Source organism: Trichomycterus rosablanca, chromosome 15 (genome assembly GCF_030014385.1).
Source record: "Trichomycterus rosablanca isolate fTriRos1 chromosome 15, fTriRos1.hap1, whole genome shotgun sequence".
Classification (NCBI taxonomy): Eukaryota; Metazoa; Chordata; class Actinopteri; order Siluriformes; family Trichomycteridae; genus Trichomycterus; species Trichomycterus rosablanca.
Window position 1 is genome coordinate 5834545 of NC_086002.1, and position 15213 is coordinate 5849757.

Genomic DNA, 15213 nt, shown 5'->3' on the forward strand with positions numbered 1-15213 from the left:
TAACCAACTTAGTAATTTATGAACTTTTGCCTCTGCTTGGCTCTGTAACGTTTTCTGCTCTCATCTACACCAAAAGCAAGAACCGCTCACGATTTACTAAAGTGAACCACGAGTTTATATCGTGTTCATAGTATCGGCTCACATGGGATCGGGATGTATTATCTACATTAAGTAATACGTATGTGTGTGCGCGCAAGGCCGCGGTCGGCACACGGAGCGGGGCGCATGTCCAAAAAGGTTGAAAACCCCTGGTTTAGACCACGATATGGGCATAATGTCACAGTACTGGCCAGTACTTGTGTGGGCCAGTGATAGCTCAGTGGTTAAGGTACTGGACTAGTAAACAGAAGGTTGCCGGTTCAAGCCCCGCCACCACCAAGTTGCCACTGTTGGGTCCCTGAGCAAGGCCCTTAACCCTCAATTGCTCATTGTGTTCCGCTCACTGTGTAAGTCGCTTTGGATAAAAGCGTCTGCTAAATGCGTAAAATGTAAATAATGTGTGAGATGTCAGAGTCGCGGACACTTTTTTCCCTCGAACGGCTCAGATTTTTTTTAGTCGCACCACTGAGAAATTAGGTCGCACTCTAGAGTCCTGATCTGACAGACTTCCAGATGTTAAAGCTTGATTCATTACTCTCAAAATTACGCACCACAGAATACATTTATACAATTAATTAATAAATCAATTAAGCAAGTAATTTATTAATTCAGTTATTTAATTTGTGTTTTATTATTGCTCCTGGTCATGGTCACTGTGGGTCTGATTCATTGGGCGAAAAGCTTAAAAAACCCCAGGTAGGTCGCCAGTCCATCACAGGGCACAAACACACATTCATTCTTACACACACTCGCACTTAGGGCATTTTTAGTAGCTCCAATTAACCTGACTGCACGTCTTTGGACTGTGGGAGGAAGCTGGAGCATCCATAGAAAACCCACACAGACACGGGGAGAACATGCAAACTCCACACAGAATAGACCGCCGGGCTAGGGAATTGAACCCAGGACCTTCTTAATGTGAGGCGACAGTGCTACCTACTCTCCACATAATTGTTTACACAGTGTGCCAGTGATTTCCTGGCTACACTGTGTATTATAATATTGCTAGTGCATTAATTGGACATACCATTCAGTTAGTATGTTGTGCACAACTTACTAACATTTCAATTAGCTGGGGTAAAAAATACAAACTGATTTTAGTCACACCTAAGTAAGACTGTTCTCACCTACCTTATTATAAGATAAATCTCACCCTGTGACACTTTTAAAAATCCACTCTGCTCTTGTTTTTACAGATACTCAGAAGGCCAATAATCGGCCGCTGCTGTCCTCAGGTAAGTCTCCTAAACAATTTATATCCTTTGCAGACATTTTGCTTCCATTTAACAAAATTGCTAATGCTTGTTTCAGAGAAGTTATCATTTTACATTTACATTTTCTGCATTTAGCAGACGCCTTTATCCAAAGCGACTTACATTACAGTTACAGTATACAGTCTGAGCAATTGAGGGTTAAGGGCCTTGCTCAAGGGCCCAACAGCAGCAACCTAGCAGTGGTGGGGCTTGAACCAGCACCCTTTGGATTAGTAGTCCTGTGCCTTAACCACTAGGCTACGACTTATTAGCAACTAGTAAGAAATTTCTCACATAAGTATTAAGAGTAGAGACTTATGTCTGAACCTAAGCACTACCAGGAATACACTGATGTTGGAAGAAAAGATCTGGATCACAATCTGTGTTCCAATTCATCCCAAAGACCTTCAGTGGGGTTAGAATCAGGACTCTGAGTTCCACCACAGCATAGTCTGGCTTTATGCAAGACCTGGCTTTATGCAATATTAATTCTTTACTTTTGCTTTAGTGTGTTTTTATTACTGTATCTTTACTCCCAGTCTTTTGTCTGTTGGACATCCAAAACCCTTGTACAGCTTTTCTAAACAATGAGATAAGATTTAAGATTATTTAAGATTTAAAATGCCTTTATTGTAATTGCACAGTGTACAACGAAATTGAGGAGCAATCCAATGGAGCTTACACATACAATAATAATACTAATAATACTAGTAATACTACTACTAATAATAATAATAATAATAATAATAATTTTTTTTTGTTTATAAAAGCTCTAGGCTTTTCAACAACAGTTTTGAGCCGATCTAAGACACATACTGTATTTGACAAAGCATATCACAGCCTAGGAATAATTATAGTGATGACTTTAAAGGTTTAAACTTCCTGTAATGAAGCACTATCATTAATAATGTTAAATAATTAGTTTGGGCGGCACAGTGTCTCAGTGGGTATCAATGTTGCCTCACAGCAAGAAGTTCGATCCCCAGGTGGGGTGGTCCGGGTCCTTGCTGTGTGGAGTTTGCATGTTCTCCCCGTGTCTGTGTGGGTTTCCTCCGGGAGCTCCGGTTTCCTCCCACAGTCCAAAGACATTCAAGTAAGGTGAACGGGAGATACAAAATTGTCTATGAGTGTGTTTGACATTAACTTGTGAACTGATGAATCTTGTGTAACCGTTTGTCATGAATGTAACCAAAGCGTGTAAAATATAACGTTAAAATCCTAATAAACAAATAATCAGTTCAGCTGTAACTGGCTTGGATGGCCATTCACAACCACTAAATACTTTTATACAGGCTAATTGTTTAAATGTTTGTTAAATGAGTGATTTTGTACTCGTGTACAGATGCATTTTGACGAGCTCTGATCTCTCCTGGTGTTTCAGTTACTTGTTAACTCTTGTCCCACATAAAGAGCTTCAAGAGCGTTGGATCGTTGAATGTTTCCCTGCTGTAATAAATCGCTCTGCTGTAATACACTGTAATGCTGCTGTGAACTCCTCCGCTGCACGGCTCTGTGTGTTTGTAATACTGTAATACAATACATGTGGAGGTAATGGGGGATGTTTTAGTGCTTATAACTGCATAGCCCTGTGTGACATGTCTTTCAAACATCAGTTTAGATTAGTGTAATAAAAGCATTGTGAAAGGAGAAAATGTTTAATAGATGAGGTTGTCATGTGGTGAAATACTCAAAGCATAAGAGCACAGATATATAGTAAATTTGTTTAAGCTAATGCATGTTTGATGAAATATTAGCATTTCAATGTAAGACTAACATTATTAATGTTTGTTTTTAAAGACAAATACAAAGTTAAGAACATTGTATATATGTTTTACATTAGATATGATCCTATGATCTCTTGAGGGCCTTTTACTTTAGCTCTCCACACAGCTTTATAATCGACTTTGACATTCACTTGGTTTTGTTGTGAATTATTCTCCTATAGAAAGAATTAAATATCTCCAGATATTTCATACATTATCTTTTTTTATATACACCAATTAGCCATAACATTAAAACCACCTTCTTGTTTCTACACTCACTGTCCATGTTATCAGCTCCACTTACCATATAGAAGCACTTTGTAGTTCTACAATTACTGACTGTAGTCCACCTGTTTCTCTACATACCTTTTTAACCTGCTTTCACCCTGTTCTGTAATGGTCAGGACCCCCACAGAACCACCACAGAGTAGCTATTACTTAGGTGTTGGATCATTCTCAGCACTGCAGTGACACTGACATGGTGGTGGTGTGTTAGTGTGTGTTGTGCTTGTATGAGTGGATCAGACACAGCAGCGCTGATTGAGTTTTGAAACGCCTTACTGTCCCTGCTGGACTGTGTATAGTCCACTAACCAAAAATATCCAGCCAACAGCTCCCCGTGGGCAGCGTCCTGTGACCACTGATGAAGGTCTAGAATATGACAGACTCAAACAGCAGCAATAGATGAGCGATCGTCTCTGACTTTTCATCTACAAGGTGGACCAACTAGGTAGGAGTGTCTAATAGAGTGGACAGTGAGTGGACACGGTATTTAAAAACTCCATCAGCGCTGCTGTGTCTGATCCACTCATACCAGCACAACACAAATAATACCTGCTCTGTGACCTCCAGAGACGTGTCTTCCAGAGTTGTGTCCTCCAGAGACTTCTACTCCAGAGACATGTCCTTCAGAGATGTATTCTCCGGAGACATGTCTTCCTAGAGACGTAGTTCCTAAAGGGCAGTTGTAGCCTAGTGGTTAAGGTACTGGACTAATAAACAGAAGGTTGTCGGTTCAAGCCCCGCCACCACCAAGTTGCCACTGTTGGGTCCCTGAGCAAGGCCCTTAACCCTCAATTGCTCATCGTGTTCTGCTCATTGTGTAAGTCGCTTTGGATGAAGGCGTCTACTAAATGCCAAAAATGTAAATGTGTCTTCCAGAGGCGTGTCCTCCAGAGACATGTTCTCCAGAGAAGTGTCCTCCAGAGACATGTCCTCCAGAGACATGTTCTCCAGAGAAGTGTCCTCCAGAGACATGTTCTCCAGAGACTTGTCCTCCAGAGACTTGTCCTCCAGAGACTTGTCCTCCAGAGACTTGTCCTCCAGAGACGTGTCTTCCAGAGCAGGAGAAAGTCACTGTAAAATACTATAAATTATAGAGGAAGGAACATCATTGTGTGGAAGCCATTTTTAGTCCAGAGAACCAGTGAGCTGACACGCTGTAATAAGGCCGCCACTGCCACAGATTGTTACATTTCACACAAAGAGGAGAGAAGAGGAATTATTTCCAGGAAATGGCCAATTAGAAGTCATTTTACCTGCATGATAACGCTGCATGTCAACGAAGAAGCTGCTGTAGATACGTTTCATCAATCTGATGTCGGTCTGGTTAAGGTCCAGATTTAAACCCCATTAGGAACATCTGCTCTCACGTTAATAGCAAATTAATGAGACAGGTGTTTTCTTTCGCTAACCAGCTGTGAGCGAGCGGTAAAAATGAACGGATCATCTTAACTGCATCAGTGTGTAGACGCCTGTCTGCTGGTTCAGTGTTTGAGTCTATAAATTACACACACTCACTTCACTCACTTTCTTAACCGTGTATCAGGGCAGTGATAGCACAGTGGTTAAGGTACTGGACTAGTAAAGAGAAGGTTGACGGTTCAAGCCCCGCCACCACCAAGTTGCCACTGTTGGGTCCCTGAGCAAGGCCCTTAACCCTCAATTGCTCATCGTGTTGAGCTCTTCGTGTAGGTTGCTTTGGATAAAAGTGTCTGCTAAATACTGAAAATGTAAATGTTATCCAATCAGGGGGAGGGGGGTTGCTGGAGCCTATACCAGCTTTTCAATGGGTGCAAGGCACACAGTAACACCCTGGGTGGGGCGCCAGTCCATCGCACGGCAGACACCCCCCCGCCTTGACTCTAATTGGATAAGCAGATAAGAAAATGAATGAATGAATGTTTACGTTAAGCAAGTTGGTCAAATGTCATGAAAACACTCTGGTATCGCGTAATATCGTTATTAAATTCTAGTTTTCCTGTGGTTCTGCCTATAATTGTGCACTTTTCACTTCTCAGCGGTGAAGAACGGTCTGAACGGCACTGCATCACATGGCCAAGATGACAACGATGGCTGCTACATCCAGGTCCAGAAGAAGACCTCCGCCATGGAGCTGTCCACTGTCAGCGCCTCAGCCTCCTCAGAGTCGGACCAGCCTCGCAGCAACACCTCCAGCGCCAAGCTCCAGGCCAAGAAGCGCGTGATCCGCATGCTGATCATCATCGTCGCCATGTTCTTCATCTGCTGGATGCCACTGTATTCCGCCAACACATGGAAGGCGTTCGACCAGAAATCGGCCCAGCAGGCTCTCTCCGGAGCGCCCATCTCCTTCATCCAGCTGCTGTCGTACACATCGGCTTGCGTCAACCCCATCATCTACTGCTTCATGAATAAGCGCTTTCGTAAGGCGCTGCTGGCCACCTTCACTTGTTGCGTCGTTCCGTGCCGCAAGCGTAGGAGGAGGGAGGGTGACGACGAGCTCACCGGAGCTACGGCTGCGTCTATGTCCAAATTTAGCTACACCACTGTTAGCACGGTAGGGCAGTGTTAACTTCTGCTTATGAGATGTTACGTGTTTTATTTTAATGGTCTACGGTTTTAGCGTTGTGGTCAATAGCTGCAGATACAGTATACACTACAAGGGATCTTCAAAAAGTTTCCGCACTTTTTTATTTTGGTTGGAGTGAGGGTGGGAGGAGTAGTAATTGGTCATGCCTGAAAGACTGAGAGACGATTATAGTCCGGATTTAGAGCCATCTGATTTCCACCTTTTTGGACGCTCAAAGAAGCTTTAAGGGGAAGAAGATTTTCATGTGATGATGATGTGAAAGCAGCGGAGCATCAGTGGCTACGAGCTTGCTGATGGCATTAAAATGTCTGTTCAACTCTGGGAAAAATGCTCCGGAGGGTGACTGTATAGAAAAGTGATGCAATTTGTTTTTGAATTTCTTAATAAAGAGTTTTAAAAGTGCGGAAACTTTTTGAAGAACCCTCATATAAGGACAAAAGTATTGGGACACCGCTTTTCATTTCTGTATGTATGAGTTTCAACCTCGGCAATTACTAAGAGGTGTAATCATTAAATTATATATAATATACTGTATAAGGAAATTCTAACCTTTCAACTTTGCAGCAACAATTTAGGGAAGGCCCTTTCCTATACAGTATGACTGTGCCCCTGTGCACAAAGCGAGCTCTATAAAGACATGAAGAAAAGCTCAGTTCAAAGAAACTCCGGTGTCCTGCACAGAGCCCTGACCTCAACTCTACTGAACAACTCTGAACTGAATGATCTGGAACATTGATTGAGGATTTACTCATTAACATCAGTGTACAGCAGTGAGAAGTGAGAAGCCTTATTAGAAAAGTGGCTGTTGTTATGGCTACAAATATCACATAAAGGGGTCACTGTATTGTCATATCATTTGTATTTGAAATAGGATGTCCAACAAGCTCACGGTCAGGTGTCTAAATACTTTTGGCCATATAGTGTACGTCTTTTCATGGTTGGCACACAGCATGCCTGAGGTTATGTGGGGAAAAAACAATATTGTAAAAATATTAGCACACATTCAGACACACTTAACCGTCTCGTAAAGATTGTAGACATAAGCTAAAACCGGTTGTAAATAGATCATAATTCTTAATGTAATATAATAGTATAGTGGAAATATGTTGCATGATACAATCTACTGTCCAAAAATAATGATTTCTCATGGCTACACGATGGTACAGTCCTGGCTGAGGTATTCCCCAGTTCGTTATTGCTTAGAGGTTTTCACACGACCCGATTTCATTTACAGTAGCTACAGTACTTTCACGCAAGATTTTCTCCAACCCGACAGAATTACAGAGGAAGTCTGAGTTGTTTACGTGTAGGGCGGCACGGTGGCTCAGTGGGTAGCACTGTCGCCTCACAGCAAGAGGGTCCTGGTGTCCGATCCCCAGGTGGGTCCTTTCTGTGTGGAGTTTGCATGTTCTCCCCGTGTCTGCGTGGGTTTCCTCCGGGAGCTCCGGTTTCCTCCCACAGTCCAAAAACATGCAGTCAGGTTAATTGGAGACACTGAATTGCCCTGTAGGTGAATGGGTGTGTGTATGAGTGTGTATATGTGTCTACTCTGCGATGGACTGGCGCCCCGTCCAGGGTGTTACTGTGTGCCTTGCGCCCACTGAAAAGCTGGGATAGGCTCCAGTAGGGCTGTCGCGGTGAAAGAATTTCCCCTTGCGGTATTTAGCGTGGTTCAACACCGCGGTATGCGGTAATATCTCCATTTTTTTTTTTTTTTGAAAATTACTTAATTGATCTGGATTTTAGAGCTATATAAACAAGCTTTATTGTTAGGCTATAATTCGGTATATTATTGCTTTTTAATGACAAAGATGAGACAGCTTTAAGACAAATCAAATGCGTGTTTATTGTTAAATACAGAACAGAGCAGGGATGTGCAATAAGAATGCACATCTTTTCTCTATTAAAAAAAGGTTTAAATTAAGCTTCTAGCCTAGATATACACTGTAAAACGAAAAAAAAGCAAACTATTTTAAGTGCACATCTAATCAAAATATGGTAAAAAAAAAAAAAATTAAATGAAACCTTTCGTTTAGAATAAAGTCTATAAGACCTTAAACCTGCGTTATCATGTCCTTGTTGCACAAATACACACGTAGTGTACCTGCATGCGACTTTAGAGAGCAGAGAAAATCTAGCCTGGTTGTTGCGCCACTATTAACCATCTATTTAGTAGGTATAATTAACATGACAATATAATATATAAAGTAATACTACATTTTAAGTTAATATTTGTTTTAATACATTTTTATTCAACGAAAAAATACATTTAAATCATTCCAGCAAGCCAGCAAGAGAATATTTGCAGGCTGCAATGCCATATTAACCGTCATTAAGTGTTTTAATACGCCAAGGCTGTTTAAATATACGTAGTCTAAATTACAAGTATTTTATTGAGTGTGAACTCAATTTGATCATTAATAAACTTGCCTATAATTAATGTTGCCATTGTTTCCATTTTAAAACACAAAGCCTGACACTCAGCAGCAACGGATGCGAACAGGTGGCGGGAAAATGACACTCTTAGCTCATTTTCATTATGAATTTATTTAACATTTATTCTGCCCGAATGTAAGCGAAAAACAAGATGGACCCTGCAACAAGAAAAAAAAAGAAAAAAAGAAAGAAAAAACGTGAACATCGCGGTGTGGCGGTTGCTTGGCATGCCCTGCGGTTGGCTGGTCTACACCACGATATTTCAAAAGAAGCCCTAGGCTCCAGCACACCCCCCTCCCACGACCCTGATTGGATAAAGCAGTTAAGAAAGTGAGTGAGTGAGTGTTTATGTGTTCACTGTACTTAACAATCTAATGAAAATCATCGTTTTCACTGTTTACATGAACACTACAAGCAATCCCATTCAAAATGATGTGCATGTGTAGAGTACTACTTAGTGTACACGTTACCATGACAACCAGCATCACCTGAGTCCAGTCAGAGTAAGAGGAACAACAGGACGGTACCTGAGTTTTCAGTTGCTGTGTGTGTGTGTGTGTGTGTGTGTTTAATGTCAAACACAGTCATGGACAATTTAGTATCTCCAATTCACCTCATTTGCATGTCTTTGGAGTGTGGGAGGAAACGGGAGCTCCCGGAGGAAACCCACACAGACACAGGGAGAACATGCAAATTCCAAGGATCCAGACCCAGACCGCTCCATCTGGGAATCAAACCCAGGACCTTCTTGCTGTGAGGCAACAGTGCTGGTGGCCCCAGAGGTCCAGATCCATAATCAAGAAAATTGGCAACTAGTGAGGAATGAATTGAAAATAATTTCCCATTAGTGACATATAAAATAAAAACACTTGTATATTCATTGTTCTGATAAAGTATGTGCCCCCTTTTGTAAGACTGAAGGATTCCAAAACATTAAAAAGAGGAGCTAAAGTAAAGGCATTATAGCTAGATTCAAAAATAGCACTTCTACACTACTAATGACTCGCTCTCTCCTCGCTCTTAATTATACCCAACCAAATTAGTGCCATGCCTGCTTAGAGCTAGCAAATTAAACCTGTGCCTGCATACGAATACCCTTAAGCTTAAATAATTTACCAATTCACTGGGCTAAATAGCTCCCTAACAATTTAGCTTACGGTGGGAATAACACAAGAACAAATAATAATGTGTAGAAGTATTATTAATGATGGCCTTGTTCACACTGGTTACACTATTCAAACACGTACAGATAGACCCGTGTTGCTTTGGTGTGCGAAGTTAATTGCTTTCTCTCTCATTACATGATCTGATGGGACACATGGGACAGTGGTGTACTTTCAAAACCCTGAGGGATATATGAGCCAGTCTCGGGCGTCTCCTGTCAGGATCTGATTGCATTCAAGTCGTTTTAGAAAATTAGATTCTGCTGGGGCAGCATGTTTGAATTTGTAGGGATGTTTAAATGCACTGTTCTGTTAATTCGGGTTTAAGTCTACGATAAGTGTTGGACATTTTTTATTATTATTTAATCTGTAGGAACTGAGTATTACCTGATATCTTATTTTTTAAATCTCTTTTTTAATAAACACACTGCTAATATTTTGTTGGATGTAGTCTTTTGCTGCATTCTGGTATTTATTGGACGTTTGAACATGTCAGGGAGTCAGCTCTTCAGATTATTTAATTTTATTAAGAGGAAAAAAAACATGCCCACAACACAGATAAAAGGAGAGTTGTAGCCTACTGGTTAAGGTACTGGACTAGTAATCGAAAGGTCACTGGTTCAAGCCCCACCACTGCCAGGTTGCCACTGTTGGGCCCTTGAGCAAGACCCTTAACCCTCAATTGTTTAGATTGTATACTCTATACTACTGTAAGTCGCTTTGGATAAAAGCCTCTGCCAAATGCTAGGGATGTAACGATACACGACGATGTGATGCAATTCACGATACTGGGTTCACGATACGTTTTTTTCCCGATTTTTAAAACAAAATTAAATTGAAGACTAATTATGACAAAGTTTCCTTTTATTATTTCTCTTTAAATGAAATAAAATATTGTATTTGTGCTTATCTTTTATTTATCTAAATAATGAATGCTCTTTTATTTCTGAGGTAGGTACAAACTATGCAAAACAATGCTGCGCATTTCCCTTTTTGTGTAAAAAAACTGAAATTAAAGTAAATCCCACATTAAATAAATAAATGAATAGTACTAATAAAGAAAGTATCCTCACATAAATAAACTTGGCTGGAAAATTCCGAACTTGGCAATCCTGTAGTGACGTCGACCAGACGAGGTGAATAGCGCCAGCGCCCTCTGCTGTTTAAAGTGAATATCGATTCATTATATATGTAAACTGATTTGAATCGTTACACATGTGAATCAATTTTTAACTGTCTTGTGGTGCATCGTTACATCCCTAATAAATGCTGAAAATGTAAATAAATTAACATTTTAAAATCTTCTTGTATGCAAGGTCAACAACAGAAATGCCCAAACATTCATGTTTCAGATTCATTTTTACAGTTACAGTGCCTATTATAAGCCCCTAATCTTTTTAACATGCTGACAAATAACTGCATTAATTGTGTTGATCATCTCTATTTTAAGTCTTTCCAAAATCACAAGCGTTCCACTTCTTGCCCATTACTACGCTTCTGTTGATCCTTTACATTTCCTGATCAGACAGTTCTATAAACTCTAAACTCAAGAACTCTGAAATGCAGCAGGATTTTCTGGTGCTTCTCACTTACACTTGGTGAGTTAAAATGGTCTCAAAAAGTAGAAAATAAAAAACGCCCGACTGGGAAATTGCACTCAGATTGCCAATAAAGTCGTATCTACATGTGGGATTCTGGATGACACTTGAGTTTATGAGAGAGACAGCTGAATCCACTGCACCACTTTGCTGGTGTGGAAATACACTGATCAGCCATAACATTAAAACCACCTCCTTGTATCCATTTTGTCAGCTCCACTTACCATATAGGAGCACTTTGTAGTTCTACAATTACTGACTGTAGTCCATCTGTTTCTCTACAAACATTTTTAGCCTGTTTTCACCCTGTTCTTCAATGGTCTGGACCACCACAGAGCCATTATTATTTAGGTGGTGGATCATTCTCGGCACTGCAGTGACACTGACATGGTGGTGGTGTGTTAGTGTGTGTTGTGCTGGTATGAGTGGATCAGACACAGCAGTGCTGCTGAATTTTTTAAATACCATGTCCACTCACTACTCACTGTCCACTCTATTAGACACTCCTACCTAGTTGGTCCACCTTGTAGATGTAAAGTCTAAAGAGACGATCGCTCATCTATTGCTGCTGTTTGAGTTGGTCATCTTCTAGATCTTCATCAGTAGTTACAGGACTCTGTCCACGGGGCGCTGTTGGCTGGATATGTTTTTGGTTGGTGGACAATTCTCAGTCCAGCAGTGACAGTGAGGTGTTAATAAACTCCATCAGCGCGGCTGTGTCTGATCCACTCATACCAGCACAACACACACTAACACACCACCACCATGTCAGTGTCACTGCAGTGCTGAGAATGATCCACCACCCAAATAATACCTACTTTGTGGTGGTTCTGTGGGGGTCCTGATCATTAAAGAACAGCATGAAAGGGGGCTAACAAAGCATGTAGAGAAATAGATGGACTACAGATGGTAAGTGGAGCTGATAAAATGGACAGTTAGTGTAGAAACAAGGAGGTGGTCATAATGTTAAGCTTCTAGTGGTAAAAGTGTAAAAGTAAAGTCATTTTTGTTGTTCTCTCCATATGAAAAGGCACAAAGCAGCACTAGTTTTTCTCCTTCACATTCCCTTGCTGTTGATGAGTTAATTCTTTTTAGTCTTCACCATTTTCAGAACCACCTGTCAATGTGTGAAGTTTCATCAAACAGAAGCCTGGAGGATAAAACATGAGCGATGTTTCTCAGCCAGACAGGATGCCTGGCAGTAAAGCAGGTGTCAGCAGGTTATTTTTCCAAAGGTGCCATGTGTGTGAAAACGTTGGTTCGAGTTCTCCGAGCACCTTAAGCAGTATTTTGCTCACAAATTTACACGTTAGCCAGGCTAGCTATCAGTTCACTCCTTTGTGACACATCGAAATTTCTGTTTCCAAGGATACTGTTCTGTTTCGCGCAGGCCTTGAAGGAGATCAAACGTAGCTTGAGGTAGCAAAAGAGCCTCGAATGAAACTTGAAAGTACCTGGGCGAACGAAAACAACTAGTACAAATTGAACTAAATAAGAATGATCACCCCCTGGCATCAGGAAAATTTGTGTTCACAATTATGTAGATGTTTGTTTGTTTGTTAATTAGGATTTTAACGTCATGTTTTACACTTTGGTTACATTCATAACAGGAACGGTAGTTACTCATTACACAAGATTCATCAGTTCACAAGGTTATATCAAACACAGTCATGGACAATTTAGTATCTCTAATCACCTCACTTGCAGTCTTTGGACTGTGAGAGGAAACCGGAGCACCCGGAGTAAACCCACGCAGACATGGGGAGAACATGCAAACTCCACACAGAAAAGACCCGGATTGCCCCACCTGGATCGAACCCAGGACCTTCTTGCTGTGAGGCGACAGTGCTACCCACTTAGCCACCGTGCTCCCCAATTATGTAGATAACAAACTGCAAATCTAAATCAGAGGTAATTTGGTCACTTTGGCGATAGATTTGTGTGAACATGTTAATAGATGACCAGCTGCCCCATAATGTGGTCACGTAAGTCCACCTTAACTCAAAATACATTTATTTGTTCATTACATTTTTGCTGTTTGTCCAGCGGGCGGCACAGTGGCTCGGTGGGTAGCACTGTCGCCTCACAGCAAGAAGGTCCTGGGTTTGATCCCCAGGCGGGGCGGTCCAGGTCCTTTCTGTGCGGAGTTTGCATGTTCTCCCCGTGTCTGCGTGGGTTTCCTCCGGGAGCTCCGGTTTCCTCCCACAGTCCAAAAAACATGCAGTCAGGTTAATTGGAGACTCTGAATGGCCCTTTAGGTGAATGGGTGTGTGGCCTGTGATGGACTGGCGCCCCGTCCAGGGTGTTACTGTGTGCCTTGCGCCCATTGAAAAGCTGGGATAGGCTCCAGCACCCCGCGACCGTAATTGGATAAGCAGTTAAGAAAGTGAGTGAGTGAGTGTTTGTCCAGCCACTGCAAGGCAAGGCAAGGCAGGATTTTACCCTGTACAATGGATTTTTGCACCAATCCATTACAAGCCAGCTCTCACATTTTCTCACTCACACCTGGGGCAACTAAACATAGCCAATCCACATTCTGTATGTTTTGGATGGTGAAAAGAAAACACAGAAGATGTTAAACTCTTTATAGACTGTGACCGGAGGTGAGGATCAGGGTCTGTTCCTGTATGGCACTGAATTTCCCATCAGCCTTTTTAAAATACATGATTCTGTTACATGACCAGTGCCTACTGTTTAGTGTTTTTAAACTACATTGTGATTTTAAAGTAGTCACAGAACAGAATAAAATCATGTCCAATATTTAATGATTAAATAATGACGACCCCTGGAAACTTTGGGGCTTGTTTATTAGCTGTTAGCCCTCCTGCAAGCTGCAGCCCTTTAGGCTATGTTTACATTAACATATTTTAACACAGGAGACATGTTCTAATAATGAAACAAAAATCTAATCCAGGTCCTGAGGACTCGTGTTGTTTTTAAACACAAATTAGTTACTGTAAAATGAATGAAATGTAATGTGGGCGAACTGGGTAACTATGGGCTGGATACCAAACCACATACTGAGCACTGCTTAATGTTACAAAGTAGTACACTAGTTTAAAACAATGATGGGCTGCACAGTGGCTTAGTGGGTAGCGCTGTCGCCTCACAGCAAGAAGTTCTTGGGTTTGATTCCCAGGAGGAGCAGTAGGGGTCCTTTCTGTGTGGAGTTTGTATGTTCTTCCCCTGTCTGTGTGGGATTCCTTCGAGAGCTCTGCTTTCTGAGTTAGGTTAACTAGAGCTACCAAAACTGCCCTAGGTTTGAGTGTGTGTGCGTGTGTGTGTGTGTTTGCCCTGTAATGGACCAACAACCTGTACTGGGTGTTTTCCACATTTCGCCCAGTGAATCAGACCTCTGCGACCCTGAAAAGGAAAATGCACTGGTAAAACAGACAGGAAATGAATAAATGAAATGGTGATTGCAAACCTTCTTTTTTATATATATATTTTTGTTTATGCATTTTCTCCCCTTTTTCTCCCTTTTAGTGCATCCAATTGCCCGACTGCGTCATGCTTCCTCTCCACCAATGCCGATCCCCGCATTGATTTGAGGAGAACAAAGCTAACCCACGCCCCCTCCGACACATGGGCAGCAGCCTTGTGCATTTTGTCACCCACACTAGACAAGATCAGCTGCGGATCAGCTCTGTGTACGGAGAGACACACCCTGACATGCACTCTTTTCTCGTCTCTGTGCAGGCGCCATCAATCAGCCAGCAGAGGTCGTAATTGCATTAGTTATGAGAGAGTCCGTATCCGGCTTTAATGTCCCACCCCTATCTGAACAACAGGCCAATTGTTGTTCATGTGGCTGCTCAGCCCAGCCGTCAGGCAGATCTGAGCTGAGACTCGATACGATGCATTCGAGATCCCAGCTCTGGTTTCAGTGCGTGTTTTTATCGCTGCGCCACCTGAGCGGCAAAACCAGGCCTTCTTAACCAACATTAACCTGACATCACAAATGACTGACTAGGCATGAAGTTCCACATAGACACATTAAAACCTTGTGAAAAGCCTTACCCCCAAAATGGAGATTATTGTAGCAGAATA

General features: G+C 41.8%; 1 protein-coding gene across 1 annotated transcript in view; it reads left to right on the forward strand.

The window, feature by feature from the left end:
- cckbra (cholecystokinin B receptor a) overlaps nucleotides 1–5948 on the forward strand; it is a 43806-nt gene extending 37858 nt beyond the window's left edge. Inside the window, exon 5 of the mRNA XM_063010482.1 lies at nucleotides 5416–5948. Coding sequence (XP_062866552.1) covers nucleotides 5416–5948 — 533 coding nt within the window. The remainder of the gene's footprint in view (nucleotides 1–5415) is intronic.
- The last annotated feature ends 9265 nt before the right edge of the window (nucleotides 5949–15213 follow it).